This window comes from Coregonus lavaretus (assembly GCF_964263955.1).
Source record: "Coregonus lavaretus genome assembly, chromosome: 18".
NCBI classification, from domain to species: Eukaryota; Metazoa; Chordata; class Actinopteri; order Salmoniformes; family Salmonidae; genus Coregonus; species Coregonus lavaretus.
This window is the reverse complement of record NC_140005.1, coordinates 17,668,584-17,690,913: the sequence shown is the minus strand read 5'-3', so window position 1 is coordinate 17,690,913 and position 22,330 is coordinate 17,668,584. Positions and strand designations below refer to the sequence as shown.

Below are 22,330 nucleotides of genomic sequence, written 5' to 3'. Positions count from 1 at the left end.
CAGTGCCTCTTTGCTTGACATCATGGGAAAATCAAAAGAAATCAGCCAAGACCTCAGAAAAAAAATTGTAGACCTCCACAAGTCTGGTTCATCCTTGGGAGCAATTTCCAAATGCCTGAAGGTACCACGTTCATCTGTACAATCAATAGTACGCAAATATAGACACCATGGGACCACTCAGCCGTCCTACCACTCAGGTAGGAGACGCGTTCTGTCTCCTAGAGATGAACATACTTTGGTGCGGAAAGTGCAAATCAATCCCAGAACAACAGCAAAGGACCTTGTGAAGATGCTGGAGGAAACGGGTACAAAAGTATCTATATCCACAGTAAAACGTGTCCTATATCGACATAACCTGAAAGACCGCTCAGCAAGGAAGAAGCCACTGCTCCAAAACCGCCATAAAAAAGCCAGACTACAGTTTGCAACTGCACATGGGGACAAAGATCGTACTTCTTGGAGAAATGTCCTCTGGTCTAATGAAACAAATATAGAACTGTTTGGCCATAATGACCATCGTTATGTTTGGAGGAAAAAGGGGAAGCCTTGCAAGCCGAAGAACACCATCCCAACCGTGAAGCACAGGGGGGTGGCAGCATCATTCTGTGGGGGTGCTTTACTGCAGGAGGGACTGGTGCACTTCACAAAATAGATGGCATTATGAGGAAGGAAAATCAGTCAGGAAGTTAAAGCTTGGTCGCAAATGGGTCTTCCAAATGGACAATGACCCCAAGCATACTTCCAAAGTTGTGGCAAAATGGCTTAAGGACAACAAAGTAAAGGTATTGGAGTGGCCATCACAAAGCCCTGACCTCAATCCTATAGGAAATGTGTGGGCAGAACTGAAAAAGCGTGTGCGAGCAAGGAGGCCTACAAACCTGACTCAGTTACACCAGCTCTGTCAGGAGGAATGGGCCAAAATTCACCCAACTTATTGTGGGAAGCTTGTGGAAGGCTACCCGAAATGTTTGACCCAAGTTAAACAATTTAAAGGCAATGCTACCAAATACTAATTGAGTGTATGTAAACGTCTGACCCACTGGGAATGTGATGAAAGAAATAAAAGCTGAAATAAATCATTCTCTCTACTATTATTCTGACATTTCACATTCTTAAAATAAAGTTGTGATCCTAACTGACCTAAGACAGGTAATTTTTACTAGGATTAAATGTCAGTAATTGTGAAAAACTGAGTTTAAATGTATTTGACTAAGGTGTATGTAAACTTCCGACTTCAAATCAAATTTTATTGGTCACATGCGCCGAATACAACAGGTGCAGACATTACAGTGAAATGCTTACTTACAGCCCTTAACCAACAGTGCATTTATTTTTAACAAAAAAGTAAAAATAAAACAACAACAAAAAAAGTGTTGAGAAAAAAAGAGCAGAAGTAAAATAAAGTGACAGTAGGGAGGCTATATATACAGGGGGGTACCGTTGCAGAGTCAATGTGCGGGGGCACCGGCTAGTTGAGGTAGTTGAGGTAATATGTACATGTGGGTAGAGTTAAAGTGACTATGCATAAATACTTAACAGAGTAGCAGCAGCGTAAAAAGGATGGGGTGGGGGGGCAGTGCAAATAGTCCGGGTAGCCATGATTAGCTGTTCAGGAGTCTTATGGCTTGGGGGTAGAAGCTGTTGAGAAGTCTTTTGGACCTAGACTTGGCACTCCGGTACCGCTTGCCGTGCGGTAGCAGAGAGAACAGTCTATGACTAGGGTGGCTGGAGTCTTTGACAATTTTGAGGGCCTTCCTCTGACACCGCCTGGTATAGAGGTCCTAGATGGCAGGAAGCTTTGCCCCAGTGATGTACTGGGCCGTACGCACTACCCTCTGTAGTGCCTTGCGGTCGGAGGCCAAGCAGTTGCCATACCAGGCGGTGATGCAACCAGTCAGGATGCTCTCGATGGTGCAGCTGTAGAATTTTTTGAGGATCTGAGGACCCATGCCAAATCTTTTTAGTCTCCTGAGGGGGAATAGGCTTTGTCGTGCCCTCTTCACGACTGTCTTGGTGTGTTTGGACCATGGTAGTTCGTTGGTGATGTGGACACCAAGAAACTTGAAGCTCTCAACCTGTTCCACTACAGCCCCGTCGATGAGAATGGGGGCGTGCTCAGTCCTCTTTTTTTTCCTGTAGTCCACAATCATCTCCTTTGTCTTGGTCACGTTGAGGGAGAGGTTGTTGTCCTGGCACCACACGGCCAGATCTCTGACCTCCTCTTTGAGTGCTGTATGTAAGTGAGGGGGGATATTCATTGCTCAGCAAATTATGGACTGCTGCAGCACTCAAAGAGTTAACTCAATTTGTCCACTGTGTTTGCTGCAGAAGTTGTGCCACAATGCCAGGCAACTGGTCAATTACCTATAACAGGGTCTTACAGCGCATTGGGGCCTTCGCCAATCTCCTGTAGTCACAGCACACTGAGCAGTGTAAAGAACCTGATACCATCTCTAACCCTGCAGCCCGGGGCCCAAGCCCAGCATGAGAGACCCCGGGTAAAGAATGGACACTGTGTCTGCCAGTGAAAGCCCCTTGCTCCGGAGCAGGGCTCAGGGGATATTAGTTAAGTGCTGTGACAATTCTCAGAATGGAACATGATGGGAGATTTAGCGCACAATGGTGTGACAAATCTACATTCCCAGGAAGGCTATTGGGCTCTGACATGAGTGGCGGAGGGCTTGCCACATTTCCCCCACTGTGCTTTTTTATGTTCCAAAACATGCTCAGTGCTAAATCATTCTAATGCGACATGCTAAGACTTTTGTCCTAGAAGGAATGAGAACAATAGCAACAATCTTTCCATCCATTTGAAAAGCAATGGCCCAGTTCATTTTAATTTGGTGATGACAATGGTGTTACTTGATATGGGAGAGAGGGAGGGAGAGAACCTCTAAAATATAATAGTATATTTTGTGAAATTCATTCAATAATGAAGGCTTTAACAGACTGTAATACCAGCATGATTTTGGCAAGTGCACTTGTAATTGTTTGCACAGACTGTGGATATACTGTATAAGGTCCACAGCAAGAGTGTGACAATTCCATGAATGTCAAGTCAACAGGATTACGTATTATACACGTGTAGCCTGCTATGTCCCTATATTATGCCTGTCACTATATGGGCGCAATGGGGCATGAAAGGAGCCCCATGAGAGTTGAGGTCAGGGGGTACACGAAGAGAGAGGGGGAGGGAGGGAGCCTCTATAAAAGCTGTCTGCTCCAGGAATGTGGCTGGTTTACCCCTAGTGTCCCAGCACAGGAAGAACCCACCACATCCGATCCACAAACACTACAGCCCCAGTCAGAGCACTATCTCTTTTCACGCATGCAGACAATGTAATGGCTACAGCTTGTGCTCCCCACAGGGAGAGAAGAGGTTTGATTTTCCCTCATATTTCCTCCCAGAAAACCATAAGTGGGCCTAGAGGGGACCCTCTGCCTGTGATCTAGTATTTAGTCTTTTATTAGCTGTTGCTGAAGCAGCAGCTACTCTTCCTGAGGTCCACATAAAACATTACATAATAAAGAACATCAATAGACAAGAACAGCTCAAGGACTGTAATCCATAGAAATGAATGGTAAATAATGTATTGTCTCATTTTGGAGTCACTTTTATTGTAAATAAGAATATAAAATATTTCTAAACACTTCTACATTAATGTGGATGCTACCATGATTACGGATAATCCTGAATGAATCGTAAATAATGATGAGTGAGAAAGTTACAGACACACAAATATCATACCCCAAGACATGCTGACCTATCAACATTACAATAACAGGGGAGGTTAGCATTTTTTGGGGGGTATGATATTTCTGTGTCTAACTTTCTCACTCATTCCTTCAGGGTTATCCATAATCATGGTAGCATCCACATTATTGTAGAAGTGTTTAGAAACATTTTATATTCATTTTTACAATAACAATGAGTCCAAAATGACCGCCACATCATTCATTACCAAATTCAGCTGAGGTCTAGGGGATAATTTGTACCAAATACAATGCTTTTAGTTTTAGAGATGTTCAGGACCAGTTTATTACTAGCCACTCATTCCCAAACTGACTGCAACTCTTTGTTTAGGGTTGTAATGATTTCACTAGCTGTAATGCAAATAAAGAAAAACCCTTGAATGAGTAGGTATGTCCAAGCTTTTTACTGATACTGTACGTTTTTCCAATAACAGATTATGGTCAATAATATCAAAGGCTGCACTGAAGTCTAATAATACAGCTGCCACGATCTTCTGATGATCTGACACATTTCTTTCCCTTTTCCTAAGGCACCTCCATAATGGTATATTTTGTGAAATTCATTCAGTAATGATGGCTTTGGTAGACTAATATCAGCATGATTATGGCAAGTGTAATTGTTTGCACAGACTAAATATATATGGGCTACAGCAAGAGTTTGTGACAATTCAATCAACAGGTTTGGCGTATTATACATATCCACAAGTGTAGCCTATCTACTTTACACATTTGATGCGCTAGAGGGACATCTAGTGGTTACTGGGTGACGGTGCACACACTTTAACTCAAGTTAAGGTACATTTTGGTTTGTGTGGCTATGGGGTCTGTTAGGTTCCATCCATCGAAACCTTCAGATATTCTATGTTTGGAACCCAGTTCCCTTGAGGAAGTATCCTATTTTTTATTTTTTTATTTAACCTTTATTTAACCAGGTAAGCCAGTTGAGAACAAGTTCTCATTTACAACTGCGACCTGGCCAAGATAAAGCAAAGCAGTGCAATAAAAATAACAACACAGAGTTACATATGGGGTAAAACAAAACATAAAGTCAAAAATACTACAGAAAATATATATACAGTGTGCGAATGTAGTAAGTTATGGAGGTAAGGCAATAAATAGGCCATAGTGCAAAATATTTACAATTTCGTATTAACACTGGAATGATAGATGTGCAAAAGAAGATGTGCAAATAGAGATACTGGGGTGCAAATTAGCAAAATAAATAACAATATGGGGATGAGGTAGTTGGGTGGGCTAATTTCAAAATGGCTGTGTACAGGTGCAGTGATCGGTAAGGTGCTCTGACAACTGATGCTTAAAGTTAGTGAGGGAGATAAGAGTCTCCAGCTTCAGAGATTTTTGCAGTTCGTTCCAGTCATTGGCAGCAGAGAACTGGAAGGAATGGCGGCCAAAGGGGGTGTTGGCTTTGGGGATGACCAGTGAGATATACCTGCTGGAGCACAGACTACGGGTGGGTGTTGCTATGGTGACCAGTGAGCTAAGATAAAACGGGGATTTGCCTAGCAGTGATTTATAGATGACCTGGAGCCAGTGGGTTTGGCGACAAATATGTAGTGAGGCCAGCCAACAAGAGCATACAGGTCACAATGGTGGGTAGTGTATGGGGCTTTGGAGACAAAACGGATGGCACTGTGATAGACTACATCCAATTTGCTGAGTAGAGTGTTGGAGGCTATTTTGTAAATGACATCGCCGAAGTCAAGGATCGGTAGGATAGTCAGTTTTACGAGGGCATGTTTGGCAGCATGAGTGAAGGAGGCTTTGTTTGCGAAATAGGAAGCCAATTCTAGATCTAACTTTTGATTGGAGATGCTTAATGTGAGTCTGGAAGGAGAGTTTACAGTCTAACCAGATACCTAGGTATTTGTAGTTGTCCACATACTCTAGGTCAGACCCGCCGAGAGTAGTGATTCTAGTCGGGTGGGCGGGTGCAAGCAGCGTTCGGTTGATGTCAATGCAAATAAAACTGTGTTTCTGCCAGTGACAATGTCAGTTTCCATGTTTGGTTTGAAGATATTATGCTGTAATGAAAAGGACTGACTACAATTTTTTATTGTCAGTTAGCAGATGCTCTTATCCAAAGCAACTTACAGGAGCAATTAGGGTTAAGTGCCTTGATCAAGGACACATTGACTGATTTTCCACCTGGTCTGCTCAGGGATTTGAACCAGCAACCTGCTGATCCAATCATGTGAAAGTTGACCTATGGGGGCAAAATGCAACTTACAGGGTTCATGCTATAAATGCACACCTATTTATCCATGATATGAGTCAGTTCCCCCTTTTTTCTGAATCCTCCTGTAGCTCAGTTGGTAGAGCATGGCGCTTGCAACGCCAGGGTTGTGGGTTCGATTCCCACGGGGGGCCAGTATGAAAAACGTATGCACTCACTAACTGTATGTCGCTCTGGATAAGACCGTCTGCTAAATGACTAAAATGTAAAATAACAAGTTGACCTTTTGACTTAAGTATTGTACTCAGTCTGTTGATTTAAAAAGGGGGTAAATAATGTTGTGTTTCTTGTTGCATCCAACCACGGTGCATGTGTATTTAAAGGTCTGTGGATAAACTAAAAAGGTCTCTCTCTGCAGGCTGCCTTCCCTATATCTCTGGCTCCCTCCATGGCAGCTGATGACTACAACCCGGTAAGTATTGGAGAGTATCTATAGGTCTCTGTCTCTAAGAACGTTTTTTTTAATGGCATTTATTCTAAGGCAGGCAGGATTCACAAATTGTGTCGGCAATTCCTTTCTCATATGATGTCATCATTAAATATATAAATGAACTTTATACACTGAACAAAAATATAAACGCAACATTGGTCCCATGTTTCAAGAGCTGAACAAAAAATTCGCTGATATTTTACATATGCACAAAAAGCTAATTTCTCTCAAATTTTGTGCACAAATTTGTTTACTTCCCTGTTAGTGAGCATTTCTCCTTTGCCAAGATAATCCATCCACCTGACAGGTGTGGCATATCAAGAAGCTGATTAAACAGCATGATCAGGTGCCCCTTGTGCTGGGGACAATAAAAGGCCACTCTAAAATGTGCAGTTTTGTCACACAACACAATGCCACATGTTTCATGTTTTGAGGGAACGTGCAATTGGCATGCTGACTGCAGGAATGTCCACCAGAGCTGTTTCGAGAGAATTGAATGTTTATTTCTCTACCATAAGCTGCATCCAACGTTGTTTTAGAGAATTTGGCAGTACGTCCAACTGGCCTCACAACCGCAGACCATGTGTATGGCGTTGTGTGGGTGAGCGGTTTCCTGATGTCAACATTGTGAACAGAGTGCCCCATGGTGGAGGTGGGGTTTTGGTATGGGCAGGCATAATCTACGGGCTACGTATACATTTGCATTTTATCGATGGCAATTTGAATGCACAGAAATACCGTGACAAGATCCTGAGGCCCATTATGAGGGCCATTTTTTTTCAGGTATCAAATCAAATTTTATTTGTCACATGTGCCAATTACAAGCAGTGTAGACCTACCGTGAAATGCTTACTTACAAACCTTAACCAACCATGCAGTTTTAAGAAAATAGAGTTAAGAAAATATTTACTAAATAAAATAATGTTTAGAAAAGTAACACAATAAAATAACAAGGCTATATACAGGGGGTACCGGTACGGAGTCAATGTGCGGGGGTACAGGTTAGTCGAGATAATTCGGGTAATTTGTACATGTAGGTAGGGGTAAAGTGACAATGCATATCTGTATTCCCAGTCATGTGAAATTCATACATTAGGGCCTAATTTATTTATTTCAATTGACTGATTTCCTCATTGGAACTGTAACTCAGTAAAATCTTTGAAATTGTTGCATGATGCGTTTACATTTTTGTTCAGTATATATAAAAAATACGTTATTTGATTTCTTGTGAATACCGCATTTCGAATATCTCAGAGAGAATGAGAAAGAGAGAATGAAAACACTAGAGAGACAGAAGAGGATGTTAGAGAGCGAGAGAATTAAACACAAGATGGCAACAAATGATTATGTTTGAGAGAGACAGAGAGCGAGAGCGATATATGTGACACTGGTGGTGTGAAACAGGATGTTACAGATATACTATAGTTGAGGTTATTGGGTGAGGGACTGTCTGATCGAGCACTACCTTCAACCACCAATCTCCTGAACTACTTACTATCTGACCTCTTACTACCTTTCTTCTGTTCTCTAAGGTTTCCCTGAGACAGAAGTCCAGGAGGAAGACTCGAGGAGGTAAGTTGTTATCCAGGCCTGATTCTGCTTCTTGCTGTCTGTGCCCTCAACTGTAATTTGGCCCCTTGATGTGGGCGTGTGTGAAGTGACAGGATGATTAGTGTGTGTGTGTGGAGGGTTGTGTTGAAGATGCCTTAAGACAAGGCTCAGCAAGAGAGCCCAGTATTATTAGCCTTCTGTTCATGGGCAGTTACTGTATGCTGAGCAGTCTGTGCTTCATTGTGTGTGATATACATCCTTTGGAAGACCTTTTTGACTACTTTCTACTACTTTCTGTCTGACAACTTACATGTGACACAGGTAGGCTGAAAGTGGTTAAAATAGATTCTGAATTTGCTGTACTTGGAACACTGTAGCTTTAATACAGTATCAGCAGGTGAACCTTACACCGCATACATCTCTTTAACAAATCTGTTGCGTTAAGTAGGATGTTCAATTTGGAGTCATTGCTCTCATAAATATGTAAATATGATTTGTACCTTGCTGAAGATAATTTATTAGATCAATCAAAGTGTCTTATTAAAATGGCTGCATGGCAATACATTGAAATGGAGGGTTAATTGTTGCATCCAACCACGGTACATTAATTCAGGAACTATTTCCTCTGTGTGTGTTTCTGTGTTCAGGCAATGTGACAATGAGCAGACGGAGGGTCTCTGTTAAAGAGCTGGGGGAATCTGACCACCAGGGCTGGCTCAACAGGAAGAAGGAAGGAAAGGGCTTCCTGGGCTTCAAATGGAAGAAGTACTGGTTTGTGCTGAAGAATACTTCCCTGTACTGGTACACTAATCCGCTGGTGAGTAACGCTCACACTTAGCCCGCTACGCTGAGTCATCCTGTCATTGCCACAGCTGCCTGCTGCCTCTTGTCACTGCTGGAAATTAGTCCGTCTGACATGGCGTTTCCTGAAGCTGGAAGTGTCCGTTTCTTCTACAGAGACGGATGTGATCTACATGACTTACTGGCATGATGGAGGAATTAATAAAGCCTATGTTTACCATGTGTCCAAACAAATTTGAGGGAACTAGAAATTGAGAAAAGGTGGCGGGTGTTTCAAGTTTGAATGTCAAGTGCACAAGTACAGTGAAATGCCTTTTTTTGCAAGCTCTGAACTCAACAATGCGTAAATCAATATCAAGAATTGAAGGTGTTATGAATTAGGTGATGGTGCTTGGAATAGTGTTTATGTTTTCATTGCTTTGAAAGGGGATTCCCTTTAATGCTAAGCATCTGTCAATCCTGTCTTATTTTTAGGCAGAGAAAGCAGAGGGATACATTAACCTGACTGACTTCATGATCGACAGAGCACTGGAGTGCAAGAAAAAATTGTAAGTAACTTGTTTCTTATTTTACTAAATCACTGTTGGTTTAAAAATGGTCAATGAATCTATTCCAGGTAATCAATGACCATTTACTGACACTTTTTCAATCTGAGCAGAGTGTGAATGATTGAACACAAAGTGAGAAAATGAATGTTCACCTCTCTCTGTCTCTTGCAGTGCCATCAAAGCATGTCACCCGCAAGTCATGATGTTTTACTTTGCAGCTGATACCTACGAGGAGATGAACATGTAAGTCACATGAAAAGAGTGTCATGTAAGTCATGTTAAGAGTGTCATCATAGAAACACAGTGAGGAATGTGACCGTCTCTCTCGGTTTGTCTTTTGCAGATGGTTGAATAAGCTTGGGCTCGCTTCAGTCCAATATGAACCAGCAGAGAGCAACACTGCTGGTAAGTTTTCATGTTGATCAGTCAGAATGATTTATCAGTTGTGGTCCATTCCACCAACTGACTTATTCTGTTCTTTACTACTATTGCCTCAGTATCACTGCTGATTGTTTGTCAAGCATTTTGACTCTGTATGTGTCCAGAGTGCTACAGCGAGGCAAGTGATCACGAGGAGGCTGAGATGATGGAGGCTCCCCCTCCTCCATACTCAGAGCAGATGAGCCAGGACTCTGTGGATGTGGGTGGTCCACCTGGCAGTGGACATCAGGTCAGTAGGCACTGGGCAGTTGAGGAAGCTCTGGTAATTAAGGCTAGGAGTTTTTCCTAACCGTGTGACCTGACCAAGAAAAACTTTGGGCCCTAGTTACACTGTGTTGCATTGAGCGTTAAAGTGGCACTCCAGTCTTTTCACCTCATTTAACACCTGATTTACTTAACAAAAGGCACATCTCAATAGCTAGTCCAGATATGTCATGACATGGCACAAGTGGGGCCTTTCCTCTTTTGTTCTCTATTGCTCCTCTATTGTTCCTCAAGCAAGGGGGAGGCTGATGACATCACGTATTCCCATCAGACCAACTCCTTGAATGCCCTACTCCTTAAAGTTTGCAGTTGTCTAAAACATATGCTTAAAACATATTTTTTTTAGCCTTTAGTGCGTGTGCTTTACTGTATTTATACTTGGGATATCGCTTTTCAACAGTAAAAGTTCAAAAATCCTGTTGAACAACATCCTTAATGTTCATGTCTCTCAGGATAGCCTCCCTCCCCCCTACTCCTTCCCCCCTCCCAGCGAGACCAATGGATCCTTCTCCTCACCTGTCAGCACGATGACATCACAGAGTTCCGTGTCCTCTCTGGCCAAGCATCGTCAGTCCTGGCTGGACCTGGTCTCGCAGGCCTCTCCTGTTGCCGGGGAAACGGTGGTGTGCTCTGTGCAGGTCCACACACATCGGCCCCCACAGCATCAGGAGAACGAGGAGCCCCTACAGCACCACCAGGAGGCTTCATCCTACCAGGACCCCCCAGGGAGCACAGCCAGGGAGGAGGACTTTAACCCCAGGGAGCAGACAGAGGAGGTGGCTGTGCTAGGAATAGGGACAGAAGATGGTGAGAAGGCTTCTTTAGCTGTTTTTTTTTCTCTGAACAATTGTTGACTTAAATAAGGGGAACATATTACTTAATTAATTGAGAAGGAAAATTCACCCATCTCACAAATTCTGTGATATTAAGGAAAAGTGAGAGCAGTAGTTGTGCACTTTGGATGCCTTTTGTTCTTATGTGATCAGACCTGTGGATAGGAGATGTGCAAGTAGAACACATTTCCTGTTGCCTCTGGTTGTGTAATGTTACAGCGTTGGTCTTTGGCAGCACATTAGAGCTTGACAGTAAAAATACACTACATGACCAAAAGTATGTGGACACCTGCTCGTCGAACATCTCATTCCAAAATCATAGGCATTAATATGGAGTTGCTGCTATAACAGCCTCCACTCTTCTGGGAAGGCTTTCCACTAGATGCTGCAGGGACTTGCTTCCATTCAGCCACAAGAGCATTAATAAGGTCGGGCACTGATGTTGGGCGATTAGGCCTGGTTCAACGTAGGGGTTCCAATTCATCCCAAAGGTGTTCGATGGGGTTGAGGTCAGGGCTCTGTGCAGGCCAGTCAAGTTCTTCCACACTGATTTCAACAAAGCATTTCTGTATGGACCTCACTTTGTGCACGTTGGCATTGTCATGCTGAAACAGGAAAGGGCCTTCCCCAAACTGTTGCCACAAAGTTGGAAGCACAGAATTGTCTAGTATGTACAGTGGGGGAAAAAAGTATTTAGTCAGCCACCAATTGTGCAAGTTCTCCCACTTAAAAAGATGAGAGAGGCCTGTAATTTTCATCATAGGTACACGTCAACTATGACAGACAAAATGAGAAAAAAAATCCAGAAAATCACATTGTAGGATTTTTTATGAATTTATTTGCAAATTATGGTGGAAAATAAGTATTTGGTCAATAACAAAAGTTTCTCAATACTTTGTTGGCAATGACACAGGTCAAACGTTTTCTGTAAGTCTTCACAAGGTTTTCACACACTGTTACTGGTATTTTGGCCCATTCCTCCATGCAGATCTCCTCTAGAGCAGTGATGTTTTGGGTCTGTCGCTGGGCAACACGGACTTTCAACTCCCTCCAAAGATTTTCTATGGGGTTGAGATCTGGAGACTGGCTAGGCCACTCCAGGACCTTGAAATGCTTCTTACGAAGCCACTCCTTCGTTGCCCGGGCGGTGTGTTTGGGATCATTGTCATGCTGAAAGACCCAGCCATGTTTCATCTTCAATGCCCTTGCTGATGGAAGGAGGTTTTCACTCAATCTCACGATACATGGCCCCATTCATTCTTTCCTTTACACGGATCAGTCGTCCTGGTCCCTTTGCAGAAAAACAGCCCCAAAGCATGATGTTTCCACCCCCATGCTTCACAGTAGGTATGGTGTTCTTTGGATGCAACTCAGCATTCTTTGTCCTCCAAACACGACGAGTTGAGTTTTTACCAAAAAGTTCTATTTTGGTTTCATCTGACCATATGACATTCTCCCAATCCTCTTCTGGATCATCCAAATGCACTCTAGCAAACTTCAGACGGGCCTGGACATGTACTGGCTTAAGCAGGGGGACACGTCTGGCACTGCAGGATTTGAGTCCCTGGCGGCATAGTGTGTTACTGATGGTGGGCTTTGTTACTTTGGTCCCAGCTCTCTGCAGGTCATTCACTAGGTCCCCCCGTGTGGTTCTGGGATTTTTGCTCACCGTTCTTGTGATCATTTTGACCCCACGTGGTGAGATCTTGCGTGCAGACCCAGATCGAGGGAGATTATCAGTGGTCTTGTATGTCTTCCATTTCCTAATAATTGCTCCCACAGTTGATTTCTTCAAACCAAGCTGCTTACCTATTGCAGATTCAGTCTTCCCAGCCTGGTGCAGGTCTACAATTTTGTTTCTGGTGTCCTTTGACAGCTCTTTGGTCTTGGCCATAGTGGAGTTTGGAGTGTGACTGTTTGAGGTTGTGGACAGGTGTCTTTTATACTGATAACAAGTTCAAACAGGTGCCATTAATACAGGTAACGAGTGGAGGACAGAGGAGCCTCTTAAAGAAGAAGTTACAGGTCTGTGAGAGCCAGAAATCTTGCTTGTTTGTAGGTGACCAAATACTTATTTTCCACCATAATTTGCAAATAAATTAATTAAAAATCCTACAATGTGATTTTCTGGAATAATTTTTCTCATTTTGTCTGTCATAGTTGACGTGTACCTATGATGAAAATTACAGGCCTCTCATCTTTTTAAGTGGGAGAACTTGCACAATTGGTGGCTGACTAAATACTTTTTTTCCCCACTGTAATTGTATGCTGTAGCGTTAAGATTTCCCTTCACTGAAACTAAGGGGCCCGAACCATGAAAAACAACCCCAGACCATTATTCCTCCTCCACCATACTTTACAGCTGGCACTATGCATTTGAGCAGGTAGCGTTCTCCTGGCATCCGCCAAGCCCAGATTTGTCCGTCGGACTGCCAGATGGTGAAGTGTGATTCATCACTCCAGAGAACGCGTTTCCACTGCTCCAGAATCCAATGGCAGCGAGCTTTACACCACTCCAGCCGACGCTTGGCATTGTGCATGGTGAACTTAGGCTTGTGTGTGGCTGCTCGGCCATGGAAACCCATTTAATTAAGCTCCTGACGAACAGTTATTGTGCTGACGTTGCTTCCAGAGGCAGTTTGGAACTCAGTGGTGAGTGTTGCAACCGAGGACTATTTTTACGCGCTATGCGCTTCAGCACTCTGCAGCCCCGTTCTGTGTGCTTGTGTGGCCTACCACTTCTCGGCTGAGCCGTTGTTGCTCCTAGACGTTTCCACTTCACAATAACAGAATACATTTGACGAACTGACTTGTTGGAAAGGTGGCGGCAAGTGCTGGTTAAGTGTTATGGGGGGATCTAGGTGAGGAGGAGGATTATTTAAAATACTGTTTGGAGAGGTAGGGCTTCAGATGTTTTCGGAAGATGGGCAGGGACTCTGCTGTCCTAGCTTCAGGAGGAAGCTGGTTCCACCATTGGGGTGCCAGGACAGAGAAGAGCTTGGACTGGGCTGAGTGGGAGCTGCCCTCCCGTATGGGTGAGAGGGCCAAGAGACCTGAGGTGTCAGAACGGAGTGCTCGGGTTGGGGTGTAGGGTTTGAGCATAGCCTGAAGGTAGGGAGGGGTAGTTCCTCTTGCTGTTCCGTAGGTAAGCACCATGGTCTTGTAGTGGATGCGAGCTTCGACCGGAAGCCTCCTGTGCTAAGAATACAGTACATTTTCTAATGACTGTCAATTAACCAGTTGGAAAAAAAGATTAACCGAAGCAGTTATAGTCAACACTATTTAAATCCTGTCAATGAGCTTTAAATCACTCAATGTTCTGTTTAACCATTTTTGAGTAAGGAAATTGACCTCAAACTTCATCCTACTTTATCATTAGGGATTTTTGTTTAGTAGTAAATATATAAATATTTTTCTGCTGAAATATAAAGTTCCTAAGGTCCATTGTATTGTTCTTGCAGTGAACCATGAAGCCACATCTGACGAGATGGAGAGACTGTACATCCACCTCAAGCAGGCCAGCCTCTCTCCCATAGGAGACCGCAAACCATCCACCAAGAGGGACTTCAGAGCCTCCTTTATAAAGCGATGCAAAAACCAGGACATTAACGAGAAACTGCATCTCATCAGGACCCTCAACAGCACGTTAAAGGTACATTCGCCAACTTGACTAGAATTATTGTATGCTTTTGTTTTTATCCGTTTATCACCACATATGTGGCAGTATCAAATTGATGTCCTTGTTTTCTGTACAAATTGTATGTGCTGTTTATGCGTCATTTTGAATAGTATTACAAGTATTGAGACCCTTGAGCATAGTTACACTCTCTGTCTCTCTCTTCCCGTTTGACTCAGGCTAAGGAGGCAGACCTGTTGACCATCGAGCAGGTGCTGTCAGACCCTGACCTCACCTCGCCCAGATTCAGGGAATGGAAAGAGGCCAACACTCCTTTGCTCCAGGAGATCTGTCTCAAGCATGTACACCAGGTGGCAGCACGGGTAGAGCCCTCTGCAGCAGCAGCCAATGCCATCGCTGGCCGCTTTGTGGAGACCAGTTTATAAGGGAGTAGGATGAAGTTGCCCCTAAACATTGATCTAATGTCAGTTTTGAGTTTCTCCTACTAATGCTTATGGTTAGGATTTGGGATGGATGAGCTGATTGTGGACCTGTGCCTAAGGGCAACTTTTACTCAGACTGTTTATAAGACTCACTGCCATTACTGTCTACCCATAACCCAGTAGCACTAATAGTTGTACTTAGGCAGCGTTTTTATCAAACTACATACATTAGGAAGCAGCTCATGTGTTGACTCTCCACTAAGTGGACTCATGATAAGAAGAAAGTGTGTATTTTTTTTAAAGTTCTTAAATGGAGTTGGTGCAAACATTTGATTTATTGGATTAAATTATATGGTTTTATATTGTTAATATTGTTGTAATTGATCTTTTTATGTTTAGATATGTAACAATTTACTGTTTTTATTCTGTTGTGATGTGTACAGTATTTGTGTTCGCTTGTATTTGTGGCATTTTAAGTAGTGAGTGATGGAACATTGGGTACATATGTCCATCTCTCTGAAAACGAATTTCCAAGTGTTTATTTTGCAACATGATCAGTAGCCGTAGGACAAGGTTTTATTTTCTAATAGTTTTACAAACAGTGCCACAGACATGCACTAGTACTGCCTTGAAATGCATGTAAGCTTTTGAGCTGAACTTTTGTGACCTAGACTGTTATCTTGGTTACATCAGGATCATGATACTTTTGTGGGTTTGCCTAGATACAGCAATGTTGAATTATAAAATGTATGTGATAGGTGTTACATTCAGATCCTAATACTTTTATGGAGATGTTGTTATGCAATCATAACATTTTGTGCCAGCAACAATTAATCGTTAATTGTAATTTAGATGATTTAGCTGTGTGGTAAATATTTTAAGTTGTTTTAGCATTGTAAATAAAATAATTGTACATAAGTGTAAGGTGTGTACAGTTCTATTCTCTTTTCATTGGTAAATTATCATGAAGTGCCTGTAAGAGTAATAAAGCGTTTAAATGCTCTGTGTTATAAATATGTTTTAATCTCTGTATTTTATTCCTCTGACACAGAGTATGCTTTTTCGAATAAACCATCGGGGTGTTATAGCATTTATTTGGCCACGAGTCGTCGCCAATTACTTTCATTTGTCTACTGGACCTGCGATGCCAGTGTGTGCCACTTGGGATCGCTGGTTTCTGTGTACTGTTCGTATTGGATTTCATTGAGGTTGTGCGCCATATTGGCAATCTCCTCCATCTCACCAAGCTAGAGCATGTATGCATCAAGCCGGTTGTTGAGAACAATATAAACATTTTACAGCTTACAACGAACCCCAAATACAAGACCATGGAGGCAGTCAAAGCATTCAACGGCGAGGTTTGTAAGATTTCTCCCCCATTTCAATGGAAATGACTGTTAGCGAATTGTATGATTGACGTCAAGCAGAAAATGGGGAGAAGGGCAACTAGACACAAGGCCGCATACTTTCAGTAGACACGGTTTAGCTTCGTCCATGAATATTGACCACCCATTTAGTATTTTTACGTGTAAGCGCTGCTATCTCGTCATTTGGTCATAAATAACAGCTAAATTCAGCGAACTGTAGCTAGGTACAGTAGCGAACTTACTACTGTACTGTTAGCCACATTGCAATCTGGCATTGCGCTAAGAATGTTTAGCTAACGTTAGCTATCTGGCGTGATAGCTAATTTAGCCAGCTAGGCTAACTCAAACAGCTTAAAAATCACTACCTACAACCCTTGTATACTACCCTATCCTATTTAGTTAACTAGTTAGATTATTAGCTGTCACATTCAACTGTAAAGGTTTGCTGGCGAGCTAACTAACAATGTTAGCCAAGCAAGGCCGGGTAAAATGGCTAACGTTAGCTAGCTAGCTAATGTTATGTTTTCGCGTGGTGGACGGGTGCAATGTGTGCAGTTAGCTAGTAAATTATGCAGTAAACCAATTATTGACTTTGTATTACTAGGTACCTCAAATATATCTAGTAAGTTAGCAAATATATTTTGTTCCAAACGTATTTTGCCTGGACATCGCGCCAGCGCCTTGCCAGCTTGCGCACTCGATTCAGTCATCATTCGTCTGACTGGTATACAGTCATTAGATGGGACTTGTGAACCAAAAGTCCCAATTTAACATTTTCCTCATACTTCTTATTCTTCTGCACGCTACTCCTCGTACACCATTTAAGTTAGAAACAACATTCAAACTTTAAAATGTGCAGACTGGTCTGGAATAGTGTGCTTACATACAACTTTTTGATATTATTTAGACTTAAACTATATATATTTTTGTCTTTATCCATCTTCATTCACTTTAATGGGACGTTTTTCAACATTCTAAACGCTCCCCATTGTGACATAATCACTTCCAACATTCACTGTAAACAATAACTTGACTCATCAGCTTTGACCACTTTGCAATCAATTTAAACAAAAAGTAAGAGCATATGAAATCTTCCTCTACTTCTCTGCTATTCAAATCTGAAATAATAACAGTGCTCCATAATGACAAAGCAAAAACAGGTTTTTAGACATTTTTGTAGTTAGTGTTATCAGTGATCCATGGGACATCCCTAACCATAACCCTTACCTAACCCTAACCATTTTAAATTTAAACTTCAATCGGGTAGGGACCTCCCAAGAATCCCGGATAGGACCAATAAGTGCCATCGTTGGAACTGAATAAAATATCACAAAACTATGCGTGTATGCCTAATTGGTAGGATTTGTTAGGCCCAAGTACCAAGCAAAACACTGACTGGACTGAACCGGGGTTCAGTGAACCTACAGTGCATTCGGAAAGTATTCAGACCTCTTGACTTTTTCCACATTTTGTTAAGTTACAGCCTTATTCTAAAATGGATTACATCGTTTTTTCCCCCTGATCAATCTACACACAATACCCCATAATGACAAAGCAAACACAGGTTTTTAGACATTTTTACAAATGTATAAAAAACTACATTTACATAATTATTCAGACCCTTTACTCAGTACTTTGTTGAAGCGCCTTTGGCAGCGTTACAGCCTCAAGTCTTGTTGGGTATGATGCTACAAGCTTGGCGCACCTGTATTTGGGGAGGTTCTCCCATTCTTCTTTGTAGTTCCTCTCAAGCTCTGTCAGGTTGGATGGGGGGGCGTCGCTGCACAGCTATTTTCAGGTGTCTCCAGAGATGTTAGATCGGGTTCAAGTCCGGGCTCTGGCTGGGCAACTCAAGAGCATTCAGAGACTTGTCCCGAAGCCACTCCTGCGTTGTCTTGGCTGTGTGCTTAGGGTCGTTGTCCTGTTGGAAGGTGAACATTCGCACCAGTCTGAGGTCCTGAGCGCTATAAGGCAGGTTTTCATCAAGGATCTCTCTGTACTTTGCTCCGTTCATCTTTCCCTCAATTCTGACTAGTCTCCCAGTCCCTGCCGCTGAAAAACATCCCCACAGCATGATGATGCTGCCACCACCATGCTTCACCGTAGGGATGGTGCCAGGTTTCATCCAGACGTGATGCTTGGCATTCAGGCCAAAGAGTTCAATCTTGGGTTTCATAAGACCAGAGAATCTTGTTTCTCATGGTTGAGAGTCCTTTAGGTGCCTTTTGGCAAACTCCAAGCGGCCTGTCATGTGCCTTTTACTGAGGAGTGTCTTCCGTCTAGCCACTCTACCAAAAAGGCCTGATTGGTGGAGTGCTGCGGAGATGGTTGTTCTTCTGGAAGGTTCTCACATCTCCACAAAGGAACTCTTGAGCTCTGTCAGTGACCATTGGGTTCTTGGTCACCTCTCTGACCAAGGCCCTTCTCCCCCGAGTGCTCAGTTTGGCCGGGCGGTCAGCTCTAGGAAGAGTTTTTGGGATTCCAAACTTCTTCCATTTAAGAATGATGTAGGCCACTGTGTTCTTAGGGACCCTTCAATCCTGCAGACATTTTTTGGTACCTTCCCTAGATCTGTGCCTGGACACAATCCTGTCTCGGAGCTCTACGGACAATTCCTTCGACCTCATGGCTTGGTTTTTGCTCTGACATGCACTGTCAACTGTGGGACCTTATATAGACAGGTGTGTGCCTTTACAAATCATGTCCAATCAATTGAATTCACCACAGGTGGACTCCAATGAAGTTGTAGAAACATCTCAAGGACGTTCAATGTAAACAGGATGCACCTGAGCTCAATTTCGAGTCTCAAAGCAAAGGGTCTGAGTATTTATGTAAATAAGGTATTTCTGTTTTTAATACATTTGCTAACATTTCTAAAATCCTGTTTTTTCTTTGTCATTGTAGGGTATTGTGTGTAGATTGAGGGGAAACATAATTTAATACATTTTAGAGTAAGGCTGTAACGTAACAAAATGTGGAAAATGTCAACTGGTCTGAATACTTTCCGAAGGGACTGTATTTATAAACAACTGAACTTTTGACCACTTCCCCAGCAAGTTAGTCAAAAAGTTAGAGGGTATGACATCTTTTTCTACTTCACTGTTATTCAAATCTGGCTTTTGAACAATAATATATTCTACCAATAAAAAGTTACAGGTGTTTGTAGGAGTTTAGAGTGACGAAAAGCACCTAGCTAACGTCAGCTAACACCTCTCTCATATCGCGTCATTGAGCAGCCCAAACGGAGCAATTGCTATGGATGCATTTGCATTTCAATGGCAAAAAAGGTCCATAGACTAGAATTGTAAACTAATCTAAAATACTAGACCTATCTCCTGTTTCACCGCTTAAGCTATTACATTTTAGTCATTTAGCAGACGCTCTTATCCAGAGCGACTTACAGTTAGTGAGTGCATACATTTTTTCATACTGGTCCCCCGTGGGAATCGAACCCACAACCCTGGCGTTGCAAGCGCCATGCTCTACCAACTGAGCTACACGGGACTCTAAACTAACACTCTCTACTCTACTTAGATTGCTTGTCAAAAGATTTTTGATACTATATATAATTTTTGAACTATAACCCTTTTAAAATGTACATAAATTAAAATTGGAACCACAGGAATACGGAGGTAGCTATTCAAAATGGTCCTGCTCCTTGGCAAATTAAGCTACAAGACCAACTTTAAAACATTCAGGCTATCAAATTCTTTAATACTTTTATAAACTATAACTAAATACATTTGCATAACATAACTCACCAACAGTCAATCTTGACCCGTTCAAGCTAGGGACACCAAACCAACTTTCACATGTTCAGGCTATCCTAACTTCAAATTCTCAAACTTCTATCAACTATACTATATATATGTGCATAGATTAGCATAACATAACAGACCAACAGTATCTCTGGAACCGTTCAAGCTACATACACCAAACAAACGTTCACATGTTCAGGCTATCCTAACTTCAATTTTTCCACCGACTATCACTATATACAGTTGAAGTCGGAAGTTTACATACACTTAGGTTGGAGTCATTAAAGCTTGTTTTTCAACCACTCCACAAATTTCTTGTTAACAAACTATAGTTTTGGCAAGTCGGTTAGGACATCTACTTTGTGCATGACACAAGTCATTTTTTCCAACAATTGTTTACAGACAGATTATTTCACTGATAATTCACTGTATCACAATTCCAGTGGGTCAGAATTTTACATACACTAAGTTGACTGTGCCTTTAAACAACTTGGAAAATTCCAGGAAATAATGTCATGGCTTTAGAAGCTTCTGATAGGCTAATTGACATCATTTGAGTCAATTGGAGGTGTACCTGTGGATGTATTTCAAGGCCTACCTTCAAACTCAGTGCCTCTTTGCTTGACATCATGGGAAAATCAAAAGAAATCAGCCAAGACCTCAGAAAAAGAATTGTAGACCTCCACAAGTCTGGTTCATCCTTGGGAGCAATTTCCAAACGCCTGAAGGTACCACGTTCATCTGTACAAACAATAGTACGCAAGTATAAACACCATGGGACCACGCAGCCGTCATACCGCTCAGGAAGGAGATGCGTTCTGTCTCCTAGAGATGAACGTACTTTGGTGCGAAAAGTGCAAATCAATCCCAGAACAACAGCAAAGGACCTTGTGAAGATGCTGGAGGAAACGGGTACAAAAGTATCTATATCCACAGTAAAACAAGTCCTATATCAACATAACCTGAAAGGCCGCTCAGCAAGGAAGAAGCCACTGCTCCAAAACCGCCATAAAAAAGCCAGACTACGGTTTGCAACTGCACATGGGGACAAAGATCGTACTTTTTGGAGAAATGTCCTCTGGTCTGATGAAACAAAAATAGAACTGTTTGGCCATAATGACCATCGTTATGTTTGGAGGAAAAAGGGGGACTTGCAAGCCAAAGAACACATTCCCAACCGTGAAGCACAGGGGTGGCAGCATCATGCTGTGGGGGTGCTTTGCTGCAGGAGGGACTGGTGCACTTCACAAAATAGATGGCATCATGAGGAAGGAAAATTATGTGGATATATTGAAGCAACATCTCAAGACATCAGTCAGGAAGTTAAAGCTTGGTCGCAAATGGGTCTTCCAAATGGACAATGACCCCAAGCATACTTCCAAAGTTGTGGCAAAATGGCTTAAGGACAACAAAGTCAAGGTATTGGAGTGGCCATCACAAAGCCCTGACCTCAATCCTATAAAAAATGTGTGCGAGTAAGGAGGCCTACAAACCTGACTCAGTTACACCAGCTCTGTCAGGAGGAATGGGCCAAAATTCACCCAACTTATTGTGGGAAACGTTTGACCCAAGTTAAACAATTTAAAGGCAATGCTACCAAATACTAATTGAGTGTATGTAAACTTCTGACCCACTGGGAATTTGATGAAAGAAATAAAAGCTTAAATAAATCATTCTCTCTACTATTATTCTGACATTTCACATTCTTAAAATAAAGTTGTGATCCTAACTGACCTAAGACAGGGAATTTTTACTAGGATTAAATGTCAGTAATTGTGAAAAGCTGAGTTTAAATATATTTGGCTAAGGTGTGTGTAAACTTCCGACTTCAACTGTAAATTGGCATAAATTAGCATAACATAACCCACCAACAGTAACTCTTGAACCATTCAAGCTAGAAACAGCAAACCAACTTTAATATGTTCAGGCTATACTAACTTTTCATCTTCCTACTTTTTCATCTACACCCAGTTACCAACACTACCACTACTATGACATTTTTCAAAACCATACATACTTTAAAAAGGCTTTGCTTTAAATAGTAAACGTTTTAAACTTCTACCTCAAAAATAATTTTAAAACGGTAACGGAAGTCTCACCAATTGTATTTCATGTACAATTACCATCTAGTTCACACACAGCTATCTAGTTAAGAACTCTATAGCAATAATGCATGTCTACACTAGTCCTACAATACACAATTCAACTGGTGCCAAGTTAACATAGTAGTGGGGCGGCAGGTAGCTTAGTGGTTAAGAGCGTTGTGCCAGT

At 42.2% G+C, this 22,330-nt stretch overlaps 2 protein-coding genes across 2 annotated transcripts in view; both read left to right on the top strand.

The window, feature by feature from the left end:
• The window catches only part of LOC311145530 (connector enhancer of kinase suppressor of ras 3-like), a gene marked incomplete at its 5' end in the record, with an annotated part of 91,559 nt that extends 75,536 nt beyond the window's left edge, over positions 1-16,023 (top strand). Inside the window, 10 exons of the mRNA XM_084181795.1 lie at positions 6,366-6,419; positions 7,970-8,009; positions 8,636-8,805; positions 9,264-9,337; positions 9,509-9,580; positions 9,681-9,742; positions 9,883-10,007; positions 10,495-10,849; positions 14,337-14,527; positions 14,731-16,023. Of these exons, the coding sequence (XP_084037921.1) occupies positions 6,366-6,419; positions 7,970-8,009; positions 8,636-8,805; positions 9,264-9,337; positions 9,509-9,580; positions 9,681-9,742; positions 9,883-10,007; positions 10,495-10,849; positions 14,337-14,527; positions 14,731-14,937 (1,350 nt within the window). The 3' untranslated portion in view covers positions 14,938-16,023. The remainder of the gene's footprint in view (positions 1-6,365; positions 6,420-7,969; positions 8,010-8,635; positions 8,806-9,263; positions 9,338-9,508; positions 9,581-9,680; positions 9,743-9,882; positions 10,008-10,494; positions 10,850-14,336; positions 14,528-14,730) is intronic.
• A 137-nt stretch (positions 16,024-16,160) lies between these two features.
• The window catches only part of LOC311145581 (SR-related and CTD-associated factor 8-like), a 50,144-nt gene continuing 43,974 nt past the window's right edge, over positions 16,161-22,330 (top strand). Inside the window, exon 1 of the mRNA XM_084181855.1 lies at positions 16,161-16,292. Within this exon, the coding sequence (XP_084037981.1) occupies positions 16,263-16,292 (30 nt within the window). The 5' untranslated portion in view covers positions 16,161-16,262. The remainder of the gene's footprint in view (positions 16,293-22,330) is intronic.